General features: G+C 33.0%; 1 protein-coding gene across 7 annotated transcripts in view; it reads right to left on the bottom strand.

Moving 5' to 3' along the window:
- Positions 1-21,550, bottom strand: part of LOC138314679 (ankyrin and armadillo repeat-containing protein-like) — a 33,585-nt gene extending 12,035 nt beyond the window's left edge. Inside the window, exons 1-12 of one of the 7 annotated variants that reach the window (XM_069255140.1) lie at positions 21,411-21,550; positions 19,253-19,908; positions 18,481-18,915; positions 10,713-10,733; positions 9,740-9,844; positions 9,301-9,469; positions 8,971-9,154; positions 8,503-8,532; positions 7,337-7,559; positions 5,983-6,036; positions 4,831-4,866; positions 295-496 (exon numbers count right to left, since the gene is read on the bottom strand). In XM_069255140.1, the coding sequence (XP_069111241.1) occupies positions 295-496; positions 4,831-4,866; positions 5,983-6,036; positions 7,337-7,559; positions 8,503-8,532; positions 8,971-9,154; positions 9,301-9,469; positions 9,740-9,844; positions 10,713-10,733; positions 18,481-18,915; positions 19,253-19,859 (2,066 nt within the window). In that variant the 5' untranslated portion in view covers positions 19,860-19,908; positions 21,411-21,550. The remainder of the gene's footprint in view (positions 1-294; positions 497-4,830; positions 4,867-5,982; positions 6,037-7,336; positions 7,560-8,502; positions 8,533-8,970; positions 9,155-9,300; positions 9,470-9,739; positions 9,845-10,712; positions 10,734-18,480; positions 18,916-19,252; positions 19,909-21,410) is intronic. The other 6 variants (XM_069255143.1, XM_069255145.1, XM_069255142.1 and 3 more) reach the window with 6 other exon arrangements.
- Between the last annotated feature and the right edge of the window lie 124 nt (positions 21,551-21,674).

Here is a 21,674-nt window from a genome sequence, read left to right as displayed (position 1 = left end):
TTTTTGCCCTGCTTTAATTTGTTTTAAATATCAGCATGTAAAATTTTTAAAGAATTCATTCAATCAAAATACCAAAAATGGGGCTTCCATACCAAGATATACATAACAGAAAATCTCTTATTGAGCATCAGAGACTTATTAAATATCATTAGAAGTTAATGTAGATAGGAATATCTATTTGACAGCAATTTTACATATATATATGTACAACAAAATCCATCTTCTGATGCTGAAATCTTGAAAACTATGATAATCATATGAATAAAATCCAAAAGAATAATGATAATATCTCACTCATTTTTCGTGACTAGTTCCATAAGTCCCACATTTTTCCTGATCATCAGTTTGATGGCGGGTTCATGGTCAAAGAAAGCAGCATGATGGATAGCAGCCCAGCCATCTTGATCTGTAGCTAGGATATTACCATAGTTGGCAAGGAGACAGGCGAGAGCGTCTAGGGCACCACACCGAGCCGCCACGTGGAGGGAGGTCGGACCTGTAACCCAACAATTAAAGGTCATGTTAAGGTCACTACATTTATACTATTTTTACAAGGATTTTTTTAATATAATTCCACATGTTATTGGTATTCATTGCAAAAGCATAATTGCAAAATATTGCAACATCTTCTTAAACATGAAATACAATGTGTGATTATTAATTCATGAACATGATTTCATATATATAATTATTGTAACTGGTTCATTAAATTGATGAAAACTTTTAAAACTAAAATGATAATTAAACATTAGATTCTTAATAAAATACAAGTTAAAGATTTTATAAGTGAAAATGAGATATACATATTACTTTGAAATATAATTATTCATTAATTTTGTTAAAATTCACTACTATTATCAACATTTCTATACAAAGTGTTGAAGTCCTAGAAAATAAAAAAAATAACATTAGCTGAAACAGTTTTTCAAAGGAAAGAAAAATATGGTATGTTAAATATTAATCAATTAATGTTTTAATATTACCTATCTTACATTACAACATGGTACAACATTGAATATGGAGGTATCTGAGAGCATGACCTGGTTTTAGATTGCAAGAAACAACAATGGGGTATTCTTATAGTGGTAGAAGGAGAGCTTACACATACATTTCAGAATGTCTGTATGTAGGATATAAAATGCCCTACATAATCATAAGTTGTATTTGACTGTCCACATTTGTAATAAGCGACAAATCGACATATTAGAACCAGTAAAAGGCATGTATTGACAATGTTTATCAACTCAACAACATTTTAAACAAGTTACAAAATGATGCAAGAAATGATAACATTTATTCCATAATTACTTTACTTTTATCATACTTCAATTTATTTAAGAAATTAAAAGAAGTCAGTAATGCTACTACTACCAACAAAACTGTTCTTTAAAAACATCTTCAACCCATTTAGATGGCCTTAAATGAAGTCATTCATGTAAATTGTATACGATCATATTGGCACAGCATTATGGCCATGGCTCATTGAATAAGAAAAAGTCTTTTTTGAAATTTTAACACATTTGACCCCTTGACCTAGAAAGGTCAAAGTCATTCAATTGTGTAAGACTCTGATCTGAAATTTATATTCGGACTGGCATGGGAGATCAATACTTTTAGCCATTTGATCATTGTCTGTGATGTACAATATTGGACAAAAGGCACCATAACAGAAGTCATGAGAGACTTTGTTGTCAAGGTGACTTGATTACTAATCATAAGGTAAAAAAAATTAATTGAAAGAAAAGTGTGTATGTGTTATATATCACCATTCCAATTCAATGTCAATAAAAACAGGAAGTAAACTATACTGGCTCATGCAATTGTAATACACATAGATATCAGTGGATGACTATTTATATATATATATAAAACTAGATTTCAATAAATATAAATTATATACATGAATGCATAATTCATATATTAGTTTATTTTTTCCAGTTCATGCAACAGTAAAGCATTTTAAAGCTATATTTATATACTGTAATGTAAAGGGTATAAGTTATAAGAGTTCATCACTTAGTTCATGCAATGTGCAGCAGAATGACCAAGTTATATTTAGACATATGATCAGATATTCTTAAAATAATGCAAAATGGAAATTATTTTCATGTTTCTTTAGGTAGAATAGGGGCGCTGTAGCTATACACACAGACTGTAGTAATTATTATATTAGAAACATATTGAAATTGTCTTGGATAGATACAATTTGAAAATGATTAATAAATTCTCCACTTTTAATTTCCATAATGCATTATGTATTGGATATAACATGCAACTTTATCTTGTTTATACAGATTTTCTTCTGAAAAAAAAGTACCATGCATTAAAATATTAAATAAAGGTACAAAATGTGTGAGGCTATCCATTATTTGTTAAAAGTTTTAAATGTTGTGGCATTGTGTATAACTGTGATGTACAAGTGTATAATAATTAAATCTATTCAATAATACATACAGTGAGAAAATATAAATATAAATATGCATATGTAAATTTTTAAAGTAAAAAATGTTTTAATAAGCATGAGTAATCCATGAAAATTCAGTGCAATGAAGTTCAAAAAGCAAAATTAGAATATAAAAAAGTCAAACAAGGCATTATTGCCAACAGCATAAACCAATTGTGTAATAATACCCTTGACACTTGTGTGATAATAACCTTGACATTTGACCTCATTTGACCTCATAATCAGGTGATATTTTATTGTGACCTTTGTCCTAATGAAAATGACTGTCTGATCCTTGACCTTTAACAGTATCTTGACCTTTAACCTCATATCAAGATAATATCATCACAGAGGTCTTTAACATCATAACAATGTATAAAAGCCCTAAACAACAATATTTTAACTTTTCCATAATATGCAAACACATTACCATGAATTGGATTGACTTAAATGTCAATTGGTCACCAACCAATTCTTTGCCGTTTGACTAGATATCATGCAAATTGATTCTGACCAGTCTTAAGAACCATCAAGTCTTATTTCCATGCTAACATGCATCATTCACATGCTGCCAGATGTTGTCCATCCTAGTGATATATGCTTCATGCTCAGTACACCTTCTTATGTTTCAAGCAGCTTTCTATACTATTTCTTTTAACCCCTCATGTTACCACATAGCTCCTCCTACTTTTAATCCCTCTTGTTACCACATAGCTCCTCCTACTTTTAATCCCTCCTGTTACCACATAGCTCCTCCTATTTTAATCCCTCCTATTACCACATAGCTCCTCCTACTTTTAATCCCTCCTGTTACCACATAGCTCCTCCTATTTGAATCCCTCCTATTACCACATAGCTCCTCCTATTTGAATCCCTCCTATTACCACATAGCTCCTCCTATTTGAATCCCTCCTATTACCACATAGCTCCTCCTATTTGAATCCCTCCTATTACCACATAGCTCCTCCTACTTTTAATCCCTCCTGTTACCACATAGCTCCTCCTATTTGAATCCCTCCTATTACCACATAGCTCCTCCTACTTTTAATCCCTCCTATTACCACATAGCTCCTCCTACTTTTAATCCCTCCTGTTACCACATAGCTCCTCCTACTTTTAATCCCTCCTGTTACCACACAGCTCCTCCTATTTGAATCCCTCCTATTACCACATAGCTCCTCCTATTTGAATCCCTCCTATTACCACACAGCTCCTACTACTTTTAATCCCACCTGTTACCACATAGCTCCTCCTATTTGAATCCCTCCTATTACCACATAGCTCCTCCTATTTGAATCCCTCCTATTACCACATAGCTCCTCCTACTTTTAATCCCTCCTGTTACCACACAGCTCCTCCTACTTTTAATCCCTCCTATTACCACATAGCTCCTCCTATTTTAATCCCTCCTGTTACCACATAGCTCCTCCTACTTTTAATCCCTCCTGTTACCACATAGCTCCTCCTACTTTTAATCCCTCCTGTTACCACCTCCTCCTACTTTTATCCCTCCTATTACCACATAGCTCCTCCTACTTTTAATCCCTCCTGTTACCACACATAGCTCCTCCTATTTTAATCCCTCCTATTACCACATAGCTCCTCCTATTTTAATCCCTCCTATTACCACATTAGCTCCTCCTATTTTTAATCCCTCCTATTACCACACAGCTCCTCCTATTTGAATCCCTCCTATTACCACACAGCTCCTCCTATTTGAATCCCTCCTATTACCACATTGCTCATCCTATTTGAATCCCTCCTATTACCACATAGCTCCTTACATTATCTACCCATCATTTCTCTTTGTCCAGTACATATTTCCTGGTCAATAACAAAACTCTCCATCTTTCTTCCCCATAACTCCTCCAAACATCACTAAAAAGCCACTCCCAGTATTGCCAAATTTCCCTGTATCATTTCATGCTCTGTAACTAACAGTAGCCTCTCGCCCCACTCTTCTCCATAACTCTAATGTTAATGTCATCACCACCAAATAACTTGAATTCCATCCCAATTAAATAAACTGATATTTCCATCACTTTTACAAACCATTTTTCCTAATTTCTCCCGATATTTAGACCCCTAACCTATAAGGCAGCTATAACAAGAATTCCCTCCACAACTGTTAGAAAAACCATCAGCATCAGGTCTTCCACACAGCATGTTATGTTTCCAGAAAATCAAAATAAGCGCGATAAAAAGATAATGTGTGTATAGCACATGCTTTGCATGTCTGAGAGCACTGCATATATGACATTCACTGACTGTGCATGAGAGCATGCAGTGTGTCATGTGAGCTATCACATGACCTTAAGTGTGGAGGATGATCATGATGTCACCACATGTAAAAACCAAAGTGAGGCTCATGCATTTGACACAAATACCTGTGGCTTTAGATTCCATCACAATTTCTCCTGTCCCTTTAAAAGAGGTTTTTAATTGTTTTATAATTGATTTCCATCCAAAAAAAAAATGAAAAAACATTTAGCTGCAAAATTTAATTTAAGCAACTCAAAACTTGCTAAAAAATAGTTCAAACACATTAATTAAATGAAGTATGTATAAGGGATTTTGCTGACCTCTTCTTAAGAATTGGTCTATGACTTTAGTCACAAATTTTAATCCTTAAAGCCTGAAATAAAACATTAATGACACAAAGCTTTATTGTTATCATTAAATATCTACATTATTTGTGCTGCTTTTTATGGTGCTTGGCAATTTACATTCAATATTGCAAAATTTCATGTGAGAAAATAATAATGAAGTGTAAATGATTAATTTAATGTATAGTGCTGCTGTTTTAATGTGTTTTCTATTGCTTCTGTCTATATCCAGCTGGATTGTGAGACGGCCGTGATGGATGTCTGTATTATACATGAGATAGAATACAGCTGTAAATCCAAGGTTTTACCTCTACGCCAAAGGGAACAAAGAAAGGTCATTGCATGCTGACCTTGTAGGAGACAGTTTACTGGATTGATTTGTTTTGGCATAAATAGATTTTGAAAATAAATTGCTTCAACTAACTCTGATATTCTTCTTCCGTTGGCAGCATTACGTACTTTATTGAGCAATACTTCATTAAAATAAGTAATAATTAACTTATATTTCTTGGAGCATGAACTTTTAAAGCTATGATATTTTCAAACTTTGAGAGTAAAACCGTTGGTTTTATATGTTGTATAAGACATTTTGACGTTATAGGGGGGTTACAACAATTAGTGTTACACACATGGACTGTGGGTGGGGAGGGATTAGGGTAGGTGACATATTAGTTGGATCAACAATTAAAATACATGCAGGTTATAATGATCATTATTTGGTCTCGTTAACTTTGGTGAAAGGTTGGGCTTAATAACAGTGTTATTAGTACATTTTACATAATACATGTAATTGTAACATTTTGATAGAATATGAAGTATAGAGTTGATAAGCAGTAATGCAGAAAGATTTTCCTGTCTATATAGAAATCTATTTGTCCAGAGACTGGGCAGGGTGAGGGAGAGAAAAGATTAAAATCAGAAAGGTTTATTTACAAATCTCAAGGAAGAACGAACGCAGGCCATCCGATGACCCTTTGCCCTGGCCCTCTGTGTAAAAATTGTGAAAAACATCATCAAACTGGGATTAATTGTGTATAATATCATCACTTTCTGTGTACAATGAGTTGGAAATATTACATGATGCATGACATCTTCCTTCATAATGAACTTACCTTTACTATGGTATTACAACGTAAATAGGAACAACCATGTGATTACTTTTGAATTATTCTACTAAGATTCTGATTATAGGAAAGAATTTCAAGCAAATTTAATTCTACTTCAGTTGAATAATGTTAGGCTCTCATTGATTCTGCATTGGTAATTAATACAAAATGATAATTGACTTGACATTAATTAGCTGCAATATTCAAGGTAGTTAATAGTGTATCATTGTGCAACAAGATTCCACATGCATATGATATACACAATACACACACGTCAGTAGACAGGTGACAGAAACATTCCAAACATCGTTGTAAATCGGAAATCACAATCGACAAAAACCATGCAATATTATAATAAAGAGAAAGTTAAACGGCAAACAAGGATTTTGTATAGTCTTAATTGTTGCCTGAAAATACTTCCTTATCTTTGTCCTAAGTATATTAAATCTATGCCTTAACCTGTTCCATGAGTTAGTATAAAACTATTGTAACCAACCATAAATTATACCAGTGTTTAGTGGTAATAATAACGATCTGAATGGAAAAATGATAAAATGTATATGACTAATAATTATATGTCCAGGCTTTATTTTCATTTCACATTTTCCTTCACAGTTTAAAAACGAACACAAAATTTTAATTTGTTATTTCAAAAACAATGGTGAAATCTATAATTCTAACAAAAAAACTAAAATAATAGATTCTGAATATTTCTAAATAGAATTAAATCTTTTTTAAGAGACATAAACTTGTACTTGTTATAACAACATATATATAGAAGGTGGGTCGGAAAGGAGCTCTACCTATAATGAAAATGACTTAAAAAGGCAGGGGAAGTCTAAAATTGCTTCAATTTAGAAAAATTTTAAGTAAAGAATAATAATGAAAAAGGCTACATTATTCTATGTTCTTAACTAAGCTTCTTAAAATGAATTTTTTTTAAATGTTTAGTGAATTTGAAACACATGACTATTTTTTATTTTAATTCAAATGGCAAAGTCAAACAAATTTACCATTTGATATTGAAATTTTATGTAGCTACAATAAACAAAAGAAAAAAATTGTTTGACCTTCATAAATTTACAATCTTCCATTTTATTGTGTTTTAAAATTTGAAAAAAAAATTAAGATGCAAAAATAGAAACTACAAGATAAACATTCATTAAGTTATTATGACCTACCTGTAGACATGATATTGTTACGCCGGACGTTGATGTCCATCGACTGTAACAGCAGGTGAGTGATTATCTGTGGTCGGTTGTTCATTGAAGCGTGGTGGAGCAGTGATAGGCCCTGCTCGTCCTGTTTACTCAACCGTGACGCCTGACCTAGTTTCCTGACCTGGGTCATGAACATGATGACGAGACCCCGTTGTGCTGCAGCTTTCAGGCCATTTAGAGGGGTCTGTATTAAAGAAAGACTATTGATGTTTACTAGAACAAATTAAGTATGGTCAAACCACCATTAAGAATTTCATTTAAAATATTTGTTAGCTAAAAATATATAATAACAACAAGAAATAAATCATTTTTAAGAAATGAATGTTTTATTAAATTAAATTTTTAAAAATATTTAATTGTAAGGTGTGAACATCTAATAGATCTACATATTACTTTGTATCAATTTTACAATGTCAGCATACATCATACAAACAAGCAGGTATGATATTTCTAGGGCCCAGTTTCACGAACATTTCTCAACTTCAGAAAATTCTAAAGACTTTTTGAATTGAAATTAAGCTCCTTCATTAACTTTAAATTTTTCTTAACTTCCATATTATGCTTTTAATATTAGGAGATTCTCTTAGTTCAGGAATGTTTGTGATACTGGACCCTGATACATAAAAGTAAACAGCATGTAAATGTCATCACATCAAACAATACCACTCTGACCGCCACCATTGTCATCACACACAAACTCAGCAACACCACTGAGTTACCTCCCCTTAGCAAAAAATAGACCGCTAGCTTTTATATTTCCTTACTTGGAAAGTCAAACATAAATAACAATATAACTGTAATAATTTGAAGACTTCATCAATAACTGCATCAAGAAATATTACACAATACGTATAATGTTAAAATTATAACATTGAAGGAAGTAAGCCTGATTTATTTAAATTCCTGTATTATTAAAAGAAACATGGATTAATAAAAGGCTGTCACTGGTTAAGTACCTGAAAATGTATTAAGATAAACGGTAAAATCATCAAACCAGACTATCCCTTCCACTGTTACAACACAAGACTCTGTCATTTCCTCAGTATTTATTCAATGAATCACATAGTAAATGTTTTGAGTAGATGATACTGAAGAAGTGACGTTATATAACACAATCAATAACCTACCACCGGCATTGTTTCTACTGGCTTTTTTCCCTAAATATTGTAAAGCAGAGTCTCATTCATTGAAGGCTTTAACAGAGTGTGCTGATTATATAACAAATCTAACAAACCAACATTTTTCATTATCTCATCATTACTTATAGTCACAAACTTTCATTCTTTCCCAAAATTACATCACTACATGTAGTAATATATATAGCTAATTTGGTACACAATGATGATAATCACTGCTGCACAGTATTTTAGATTATATTACTACACATGCATGCATTTTCCGTGCTTCCATGATAAACTTTAATTCTTAAGCAGCTTATAGTTTATGAAATTAAAAAAAGTAAAATTGCATTAAGTTTAGGATAAACCATGAGTTGGTGTAGAATAGGCCAGAGAAAACACACCTATCGAGGGCCGAATGACGTCACAGGAATTTTGGAACTCTGAAAGTGACCCTGTATAACTCTGAGATCTTACCTTGTATTTGATGGACTTTTTGTATCCAAAGTATTTCTTGAACTGTTCGATCAGTTGCTGGTCCTGGAAAGGTAGTTTCTTGATCTTTAGTCGTCCAATCTCCTCAAAGAAGCTACGTACCCAGAGAGGCTTGTGAGGGGATTGTGGGTAAAATGTCTCAAATTCCATCATCATTACATAATACCTAAAGCAGAGATATAAAAAGTTGCCATATTATTTTTTTTTTTTTTGAGTTATAAAAAATTATACAACATTTACTTTGATCAGGTTTTACCACATAAAGCCAGTTATTTTCTCAGATCAACCTATCTGTAGGAATAACAAACTTACACTTTTCCATCTATTGTCCGAGTTGGGATCTTGTACTGTTCCTTCAGCGTCTCAAACTCGAGGATTTTACCGAGATATTCCTCTGATTCTGACATCATCTCCTGGTACAGATCCTGGAACGACTTGGGCGTCTCCTCAATAGGGTCTGTCTCAAGGTCAAGCAGGATACCTGTCAAGATCAAAGGGCAAAGGTCATATCTAGGTCAGATCAGAATTACAGAACAATTTTAAAAAATCCACTCTTATGGATAACTGTTTATTATTTGTAAGTTGGGACCCTCAATAGACAAATATATGAGCCTTTCATGAAAGAAAGATTACAGAAATGACATATATAAATTCTACATCATTGTTCTGACCCAAAGTACAATTAAAATCAACAAAATTATATGAACTTATAATCTATTGAACAACTAAGATTCACTCTTAATCTTCTTACCTCCATGCAGATGGAATAACTTATTCTCAAAATGAAAGTTCTTGCACTTGAAGTCTGGACCAAGCAACAAGGGAGGCAACTCTCTTTCTGTTCGACACTCATCACCTGGAAACAAAATATAAAAAATGAAAAATCTCTATTTTTTAATAGTCAAGGTTATGCCAGAGAAAATTATGGAAGTCTATGATGTAATGCAGCAGTTTCCAAGGTATCAAATTGAAAGATAACTATATATATATAAATACACATGTATTATTTTTTTTTTCAGATATCAACATTAAATTAACAACAGTAAAGGCCAAATTTTATCTCGAAAATATCATAAAACAATCAAGTCTATTCCGATCGCTGCTGATTAATTTGTTTTCTGTGAAAAAAAGATTAATTAATCATCAGTAAACAAGAATTCAATATCCAGCAAAACAATATTTGATAAGTCGATAATAAATTAACAAAATAATTAATTCCGACGTCAACATACCACACTAATTATGACACTAACTGTCACACATACATACAGTGTATCAACATACATTTTACGAGTTACATTTCTCCCTACTTAACATTGTTGTTAGGTCAGTATACAACTCCACCATAAGTAGATTCTAATTAATAAATCGGTGTTAGAAACTGCACATCTGATACCTTTAATAATCAAGTTAGTTACAACATCACCAATTCTTATTACCCATTTCCCACAACTTAATTAACAATATTAAACTAGATTTCAGATGAAAATGTTGATGTATAAACATTTATATGTCATCAATGCATAAGAGTAATTAATTTTTAGTCACATCACAGCCAATTCAGGTCAGTTTGGTTCTCTAGTAACATTAGCACATCTACATAGAGCCTTAACTCATGTATATATCATTTTAGACTGTAAGTTACATTTCAAGTTAAAACGAAAAGAAAGTTCCCACATCACAATTTGTCAGTTTAAGCTGTACACCCTATTTTTCTTATATACCTGCTGTATTGTTAGCACCAACTGAAAAATGGAAAATTACGACAAAATGTATCATGGATATTCTTTACTCTCTATGATAGGTACATGTAAGTAAACTGCATGGTGTGAAACAATGACTATGATCGTGGACTACTTTTATGAACAATTTCTGATTAATATATAATAATTCATGATTTTAAATAGATAGTCGTTTTAGTGATATTTCTGTTCATAATTTATATTTTTAATTTTCATGAACAAAATTGCTGTTGCAAGATAATAAATATCACAATTATTAAAACAAAAGAAGAAGTGGTTCTATCTTGTTTGTGAAACAATGACTATGATCGTGGACTACTTTTATGAACAATTTCTGATTAATATATAATAATAATTCATGATATTATTTAAATAAATAGTCGATTTAGTGATATTTCAGTTCAATAATTTCATAATTTTTAATATTTCACTTCATGTAACAAAATTGCTGTTGCAAGATCTTAACATAAATCATCATAATTATTTAAAACAAAAGAAGAAGTGGGTTTCCTATCTTGTTATCTTATGCTGTTAATTATACAAATCCTAATATAAAGAAGCATTTAAAATTCATGTCAATATATATCATAATGGAACCTTGGGGAGAATATTTTCATGGTCTTATGACATTGATACCATACAGGAGTAGACGATATACCTGTATAGGTATAACAGCACTGACTTAACAATGTACAGAACAAAACCAATATTGATATTTAAATTCTCTGTTTTGTAAACACTTGTATTCTATGGGTTTTGGTGAATGTACATTTGTCTCGGTCGACAATGTTTAACTGTAAATAACTACAGTAAATACAAGCCCATTAATGGCCACCGTGTATCCTACAGCCCTCATTTATAAAGACGGCCGTACTGAAATTGATCTTTAACATTACAGTTTTTGTTTGATATAAAATTCTGTAAACTTGAAGACGGATAATTGTAAATTTGATCACAATGTGTAATTGTTAAAAAATACTAAATGTAAACATCAGATAAAACCTGATCCTGGTAGTTCCCATCCAGCTAAGTCAATATGAAAACATTAGTTTATATAGAGGTTGGCCTGACCATGTCTATATTGAATAATGTTGATTAGATCTCTTAATTTTCAATGTTTTTTTTTTTTAATTCCCTAGCACTAAATATATTCTTTGTGTGAAACATTTGCCTCATTCATGAGTCAGTATTCAGCATTAAGCTTAAAAATATCAACTTTCAAAAAGGACTGCTTCAAAAAGTTTTCTGTAAACTTATACATATGCTTCTGTGTTCTTTCATAATGAAAACTCTCAGTTTTAGAATTAAGATAGTTGGGTGAATGTGTCTTCAAAAGTAAATTAATTAAGACTTAATTTTTTATCACATTGAAGTATTAATATCAAAAAGATTCTATGTATACAAGTAATAAGCCCAAAACAATACCGAAAAGCAATATTGATTAAACTGATATAGGTTAAAGTATTTATCATGGTAATGATAAAAATGATTGATGACTGTAGTACCTAAACGTAAATACTAGGTACAGTAAAATAAATTGACTATAGAATACAAATAACAATTAAGTCCATATTTGACCCCTATGTGTACTTATTATTTATGTGTTTGTACTTTAAAAACCAGCCTATTAACCTGTGATATGCTGTCCTGGAATTGTCTAAGTACAAACGAGTAAATAGATATTCAATAATCTGACAACAATGTTCATTAGAATGGTAATTGTCTGATTCAACATTAAACATGAACACGTCTCTGCTCGATTAATCTGTACGATTCTAAAGATCTCAAAATCATCTATATGCTTAATGATAGAAATAGAATTGTTGTTGGTTATGTATAAGGTTAATCTGTTTGTGTGTAAGGTGAATAGATTGACTGGGGGTATATCATCCTTATAGACCATCACATGTACAATGTGGCTGGAATACAAAAACACCCCTGTAATATAACCATCGATAAATCACAAACTCAGACCTATAACAACGCTATCAGTTTTCTACTGACGATAATTTAATTTTACAAATACCTCAACTAGAAACCTCCTTTGTTTTTTTTTTAAATATGTCTCAAATATTTCTTAAACAGAAATGTCATTTCAAAATAAACTGAATTCTGATAAATGTATATTGACACAAAGCTGGGATTGTTTGAGAACAGGTTTCCTGTAACATCCTAGACATTCCGTTACAAAAAGGGGGCAGGTAGCTTATTTATAGGTATGAAACCAAGAAATTAATGATAGCAATATACCGGGTAGACATTCTTTCATGATACTTGGTCAGTTAGGGTGACCAGAAATTTCTGTAACACCATGGACATTCTATAATGTCGGGTGTACAATTAGGATGACCACGTATTTCTGTAACGCCATGAACATTCTATAATGTTGTGTGTACAGTTAGGGTGATCAGGTATTTCTGTAACACCATGGGTATTCTATAATGTTTGTTGGACAGTTATAGAGTGACCAGATATTTATCTGTAACACTATGGACATTCTATAATGTTGTGTGGATTGGTAGGGTGACCAGGTATTTCTGTAACACCATGGACATTCTATAAAGATCAGTGGACAGTTATAAAGTGACCAGGTATATCTGTAACACCATGGACATTCTATAATGATGGGTGGACAGTCAGTGTGACCAGGTACTGTAACACCATGGACATTCTATAATGCTTGGTGTACAGATAGGGTGACCAGGTATTTCTGTAACGCCATGGACAGTCTATAATGCTTGGTGTACAGATAGGGTGACCAGGTATTTCTGTAACGCCATGGACAGTGTTTAATTTGGGGTGTACAGTTAGAGTGACCAGGCATTTCTGTAACGCCATGGACAGTCTATAATGTTGGGTGGACAGTAAGGGTGACAAGGTATTTCTGTAACACCATGGACATTCTATAAACATGGGTGGACAGTTAGGATGTCAAGGTATATCTGGTAACATTATGGACATTCTATGATAATGTGGGAGGGGGATATTCGATTGAAAGTTGGAATATATTGAATATAACACAAAGCTATGGGGTTACCTTTCCTAATATTAGTAGGGAACTAATCAAAACTAATCTCAAATTATAACAGCTTTTCAAATTAACATACCATATTTACCAATGACAAAGACAAAAATTCTTAACTCAAATGAAGTATTAATAATAAGATTTTAAATACAATGCCAATTAATTAAATAAATTAATGCATTCAGTGAAAGAAAGCTAGGTTTGCTTTATACATTAGGCTTAATGTCTTATCAATATCTAGAGTTATTGAAGTCATGGTATATATGATATCCCACTATTAAAAACAGATTTATTCCAACACAAGTTTCTTTGAATTACATAAGCTGTTCTTTCACTACCCAATTCAAATATAAAAACACAATGTTGTACTTGGAATATATCCAGAAGCTATCAGTAAGTGAAATTTAACATTTTAATCCACTGAACGTGCAGGCTTATTTATGATCCAACTTGTGGTAGGCTAAGTGAGTAATTTACCTCTGGGTATAAAATACTTAATGTCTCTCTCCCCAACACGTCTTTTCCTGTTCAGCAGATGTTTACCAGTAAATAAATCAATGGCTATCAGATGTTTAAATTTCAAATTGGTTTGAATTTTAGCTTCATAAAAAATATCTGATGTTTTCTAATGACTTGAAATGAAGAAAATGGACTTCATAATATTTCAATAATAAAAAAACCCTTAATCATCATAAAAAATATTTAAAAATTTATAAATCTATGATGATATTTGAAGAGAAATAGAGAAGTGCTAGTAAGTTAAATTAATTTTGTTAAGTTCCTCTGTCCCGGTTTTGAGCACCACATGGTGCGATATATTGAGTAAAACTGCCATTTGGACTTCAAACACTTAAGCGATTAAAAAGATTAAATATGTTGTATGGTATTGCGTATATAAGTGTTTATATATCTATGTAGGGTATTGAGTTTGTCTCCTCTACATCCTGCTGTGATCGATCTCGCCTCTATAGACACAAATTAAATATAATCGAATCGTACACCTATACAGGTAGCCCAGACCATTGTATAATTCAATAATACACGACATTTAGTCGGTGCGACATATTCCACTCTGAAAACAGCATCCAGCCTGTATATGTTAACATAGCCACAATAAGGTATACCTCCATAGATAGTGATATTGATCCAATAAAGTAGTCATGTTTATCACAAAGCCTACGACTCCAACACAATAAGACTCTAAAACATTCCATAATGGTCCCCTACGACACAGTTCAATAAAATCCTTTGGGTATACGACTTTGTGTAGTTACTGTAGCTATAACTATATAAGTGCAGCACAATCCATACATCTTATAACTTGCTATTAAGTTTTCTTTTACAGCTGCATAATTATCTAAATTCAGTAATATAAGTTATCAGAAAGCACCAAAATTTTAACAAAACTGTGATAACTTTTTTGTTTTATTACTTTTTTGTACATTATCTCTAAATTAACCCATGAATCTATAAGTACAACAGACTTCAATGGATTTGCTATAGAGCCTCTTTCTTGAGCCTGTAGGATTTTCCCTATCTTCTGTCACCCAATTCTGAAGGCTCCATGTAAGCAAGAGTCCCACTGTGGTTTAGGTCTATTATTCCATCCTTGCATAAAAAAGAGTTATCTGCCCTTGTTGGAAGGTATTGATTGTAACGTAATGTGTTTGCTAGCGTAACATCATAATTTTTGGAGAAAACAACACATATTTGCTCACAAAACAATGACATTACAATCTATACCTTCCGGCAACGGAGATCAATTTGTAATATGCAAAGATGAAATACTTGGGTAAAGGAAGGAGGAGTGTAGTAAGACTATAGATAGGATCAGGCAGCTTAATTTGTATATATTAATCTCCATCTAGATTATGGAGGGGAACAATTCTAACCCCAATCTAGCTGCTTTGATTATTTCTCCTCTGCTGTTCCATCAAACTTCTATTTACATTTTTTTTTCCTGTGAAATAGTCCTTTTCAAAAATGTCAAAGACTTAAAAAAAACATCAAATTAAGGAGTGTAGTAGGACTGGACTGCTGACCATGCAGGTTCTCAACTGGTACAGCATGTACAGTGTTTGAGACACCTTTCCAAACTTGGCACCTATCTCCAAACAGTACACACATAGTCTGGAATAACTTAACTTATGACCTTGTTGTTGTCAGTATTTAGACATGTTCTGCTACCTGTGTGTAACATTAATTTATCCTATAATAAAACATGTGACACCAAATCTCTTATGTAATACAGGTGTATTATAGAACAAAGTCATATAGCATTAACAATGGTGGTCTGTTATTGTACTGGACACAAATCTTCTCTTCCTTACACTGAACATACATTAATACCAACTTATACTACAGACGTTTCATTTGAATGGGTGCAAAATATAATGGTATGTTACATAAGATGTACTACAAGTCATTCTAAAAACAAGTCACTTGAATCAGATAAAACAAGCCACTCAACAAATGTCAATAGAATTATCGCAGCAATTTGCTTTTGGTTTCCAATCTATAAAAGGACCTTTAAAACCCAACAACTTTTATAAGATTAAGTAACAAATGACAAGTATTTATACATCTGGAAATGAGGTTTTATGCTGGGACTAAAGGACCTTTGTTAGTGTCAGTTTTGGAATGAGCATTATAAAGTTATCCGACCTATGGCTGGTACCCCCTCATAGTGGTATCCAGTTAACTCTCTGATAAATGTGTACTGAGGGACAAAAGACCTAGTCTTCCTTTTCAAATCTCTTTATCCAATCATCATCTTAATTGCTTTCAAAAACATAATTTTCCTCTCAGACATAAGGTTTCCCAAATCTCGCCTCATCATTAAAACTATTTACTTAGTAACCATGCATATGTAAGGTGAAACTTACACTGAACAACAACATATTCACACTAACGAACTGTAATATATAATGAATACCTGAATAGTTACTGTATTTATATCACAAGGCAGTCCTCAACAACACTGATCAATAAGCCAATGACATTCCTGGTAAGAAAATGGAACCATACCTACGGTCTGATATGGCAGGTAGAATCTCATCAATAAATAACACAAACCCAGTGCACACACTAATGATTCTGGTACGATAATTGGACTAAGAGGAATCTATCAGATCATTATGGTACCATTAACTCTTTTCCACACCACCATACAATTAATTAGTGGAAATAAAAGTTTACAAAATGGTCAATGAAAGACCCATTGCATTTATTTCCACTATAATTGCCTTTCAGGATAGTACATTAGCAATCTGCACATTTTTCCCAATAGGAAAATTATACAGTTTATTGGGCAATAAACAGTCTGGATCAATAAGGAGCATAAGTGTCTTGTAGAAGCTGGTGGCTACCCTTATATGAGGGTAAAAATCTTGACCAAAGACAAAACCATATAATTTCAACACAGCCCTGGCAACAACTCATCAAAACACATACCCGTATAAAGACCAGTACTGCCATTTAGATAGAGAGTATTGAACCAAGCATATCAAATTAGTTTGTATGTGTCTCATATACACACTGAGTAATCATGGCTCTATTAATAATTCCTAAACATGGCAGTCAGTTGATTAAGCTACTTATCTCAGTCCTGTCAACATTTACTGAGAACTTACTTTCTTGTCACTACCAATCTGTATGAACTACTTTAGGCATCTGAGAACATAAATAAAACATGTAGCTCCCTGACTGGTTTTGATGAATGTAAATCAATACAAATATAGACCAAAAGGAAACTTAGAGACCAGGTAGATCAGAAGGATAAGTGTCAATTTGTCAAAGTATATGTCTGTCCTCCATCAATTTAGGATGTTTATTGCAATCAAAAGCAACATCAGTTAATTCTCTAGAAAATGAATGGATTGCCTTGATTTGAATGACACCTACAGCAATATATGAATGTGAGTATCTTAACAAAAGTAAAAAATATCATTTCATAATGATGCATCAACGCTTTCCCAGCATTTTTACAATTTTCATAAAAAGCAATTGTCATAGAAAATCTGGACAATTTTCACATCCTTAAGAGGAGAACCTTAGGGTTACAATAACTAAACAACTACAAGGACATTGCTATGATGATGAGACAAAAGGAAAAGTGATCGTTACTGAAAATCAATACATTACTTCAGCATTACAAAAGACAATATATCTGCATTGTAATATATCCTTTAACAAGTTCAACCATATCCTATACAGCCTTGACAGGAGATATAAGTTCCATACACCTGCCTAGTAATAAAACCCTCTTCACCTCTGTCTCGATCTACTCAAACCCCCATTAAGATCAATTTTATTTAAAATTCAAATGAAAGTCTCCCACAGATTTCTAAAGAAGCCAATGAATAAAACATCTCATCAATAGTATAATTAGTTACATATGAATATATTATGATTCCTTTAGTACTTTTATCGGCACGGATGAATACAATATTGAATATTAAATGATATGCATATTCCCTTGGTTCAATTTCTATTTCATTTCAATTTGATTTTTATCGCAATTTTTTAACTTAATATGTTTTAACTTTGATGTTCCACATAACAGGATTGAAATCTTTTATATAAACTACGCTATAGAAATCAATTCACAATTGATATACATCATAGTGAAGGGCATTAAAATAATATGTTTTATAAACAATGCTTCTTTACAAAATATTTAAATATAAATGTATGAATTTAAGTCATATCTTGTAATATACTTACTTGATAGATTCGGTAAAAGTCGACTCATGTCTGGGATTTTCATTCTTTTTCTCATCCCAATAAGGAACGGCGTGAGGAAGCTGATCAGTTTTAACATGTACAGGTTACGGCGAACTTCTGCCTTATTCCCTAACTTTTCCTTTATTATCTGTTCATGCATCTGTAACCTGGTGTTGATTCGTTCATAGCCAATGTGGTTGATGCGATCGTCAAGAACTTTGACCACACTGGACACTAACCAATCAGATTCAGCAATGTACATATCTTTATATTGTTGCACATGTTTTTGGAAAAATGTCATTTGCATACTTAAATCTTCGACAAAACTCATAAAGAACTTGCGCTCCTCATTCATTTCTGGGTCGTTCTGAGGTTCCGGCGGGAGGTTGTCGTACACATCTGTATAATCAGGATCTTTAGTTATATCCAGCATACCTGTAACACAACAACCACAGGTACTAAAATGTTGGTCCAATTGTTTTGTCACTAAATTACTCATTTAATAGGCCTCAATACAATAATGGTGTATGATTCAAAATGAAAAATAACTGAATTAGTTCCACTCTTGAAAAGTGATTTCCTAATATATCAATTAAAATTCAATTTGTAGGTCATAGTGATCTTGTTTCTAAGCATGACTAACAGTCTTTATACAGAAAACCCATGCCCAGGACCCATGACCCAAATGTCAAGTACTGTAGAAAGAGAATTAAGAGAAGTCATCTGTAAATGAAAGTCAAATTCAGAATATAGGTCACAGTGACCCACTTACCAGCACCAGAGAACTCGGGAAGAAGTGGTTTCATCCTCTCCACCTTTCCATTGGGATCAATATCAAGATTCCTTCTCCAACTCTCAGAAAACTTTGTCCGTTTATCCTTAGGAAAATAAGCACCATGCCACAGACTTTTCATCATGTAGTCCACATTTACCAGTATCTGTCCAATCCGAGTGTCAATGTACGCCGGCGGAATCTGACAAGATGTACTCAAGTCATAGTTTGCCTCAAGACAAATGTTTGGAGTTTGATTTAACACATAAATTCCAAATGTCAATTCCTGTATGACTTGATGAACCTCTCGGTAATCCAGAGGTAGTGTGTCGGATTCTTCCGCTGGTATCAGGACCAGACAACTGTTGGAATTCCCAGGATTCAGCTGACTGATCATTCCCATTGGAGGGTCCGTCGGATGTTTGAATTCGTCTGTTGATAACATCCAGTGTGACTGCTGCCATCCCAGCAGTTCTTGGCACTCGTAATGTCCGAACCGTTCAAAATAGGTGGCAGCACTACGACCCCCTACGCTTACCCCTTGGTTAAAGCTGTCATCAGGTGCCCCCGGCTCTGGGGGCTGAGGGGTTCCTGAAGTCATAGACATACCTGCCCTGTCAGTGCTATTCTGGTAGCATCATTTAAATGTGAGTGACCTTAAAAAATAACATATAGAATGATTTAATACTGGTTTTAAAAAAAGCCAACAAACAAATAGTTAAAAATAGAAAAAATAAAGAAACAAGGCTTTATTCCTTATAGTACAGAAATCTTGAACCATTTTTATTGGATTATTAATAAGCATTCATTCCATTTTGATTTCCCGGAATAGTACAGGTATGAGCATAATGCTGAATGGGACTCCTTGAGAGCTACAACACGAGTCGGTTAACAATAGTAGGCAGAAATATAATGATCTTATGAATCTAATTAGTTAATTCAACACCTACACCTTTCAAACCACTTTCAATTCTATACACCTTTGGTTAGCAGCCAGGTACAGCCTTTAGGTGGCAGTGTGCTTGAAGTGGTTGGCTCTGGCATGTATATCTATACCTCAAACATATACTTATTGTAAAGCTGTATTAGTTATTTACTTAATCTTATAACTAGTGCCTCAGTAATTGTACTTTTTATTTCTGTGTCACAATTTAATATTGCATGAACGCATAGTGATTGTCCTAGTCCTAGTAATTCATAGACAGTTAAAAAATATTTTGTGAGTTAGATATTCCTTTATGATGCACTTCTTTATTACTAAATGTTTAACATTTTCTTGGTTGAATCACTTTCCCTAAAGTGCAATTCTAATAGTGTTCTTTGCAATTAAAAATACTTACAGTAAATTCTAATTAAGTCATAGTGATTGTTAATGGTCATTTAGGAAGGTACCCTGGGTATACATGTACATATATTCCCGAGATACTTTGGCCCTGTCACCTTTGGATATTTTGACAGACCAATATATCCTACATGTACACTAATCTGTAATGTCTTTAAATTAATCTGGTATGTGTCAGGCCTAAATTTAAGTAGTTTTACTTCTGATGATCGTTAGGTGACTGGCATCGTTATTTTCTTATATAAGTACGAGCGTAAGACATGATGTTTCAAAAGTTGCTCATCAAGCTTTACCTCTAACATTGCTGCAGTTATATCTTAGGCTATACACATTTGTAGTTCGCGTACAAATTATAACGCTACATTTTAGCTATTTATTTATCTAGACTCTTCATAATTAAGTTTGTCTATATGTCAATAAAAACTTCACATAAATATCTTATCATGAATATACCCATAGAAAATACCTTATAAAACTATATCCACGCTGCATTTATACATGTAATAAATTGACAGTATATCGCGATCCCATGTTGGTATAAAGTTATAAAATATTAAAACACGTGTTTGTAGCAATAGAATTTTGTGTTATATGTTTACAGTTAGAATATATACAGTGAAAACAAGTGATGTCTTTTAAACCGACTACCGCGTTCAAATGGCTAGTCAAAACATTGACCGTGTCAGGTGTGTAAGTAAACAGGGGAAATCGAGACTATTGCTCGCGTCCTAAGTTACCGATCCAGACCCTTCAGTAGTGTCGCCATTTTCACTTGATATCTGAAGAATAGTTATCGTTCCCAAAACAGAGCCATACCTTTTTCTAGAAGCAAGTCTTAGTTCCTTCCAGACAAATGTCTATCACATCCACGTTAAGTTATTCTATTAACACCAACATAAATAGCAAGACTACACAAGACGACGGCCATGGGGCACCTGTTTGGTCAACAAATGTAATTTGTAACGACGCCTGTGATTGGTCGATTCGGTATCAATGGAAGCCGTGCGGATGTCAAAGGTCATACTCTTCTTTTATCTGATTCACACCTGCTTGATCAGTCAACCTTGTCGCTGTTGAAAG

The sequence above is a fragment of the Argopecten irradians genome, chromosome 2 (genome assembly GCF_041381155.1).
Source record: "Argopecten irradians isolate NY chromosome 2, Ai_NY, whole genome shotgun sequence".
Classification (NCBI taxonomy): domain Eukaryota; kingdom Metazoa; phylum Mollusca; class Bivalvia; order Pectinida; family Pectinidae; genus Argopecten; species Argopecten irradians.
Note: the sequence above shows the minus strand (reverse complement) of the source record. Positions and strands in the feature narration are given on the sequence as shown.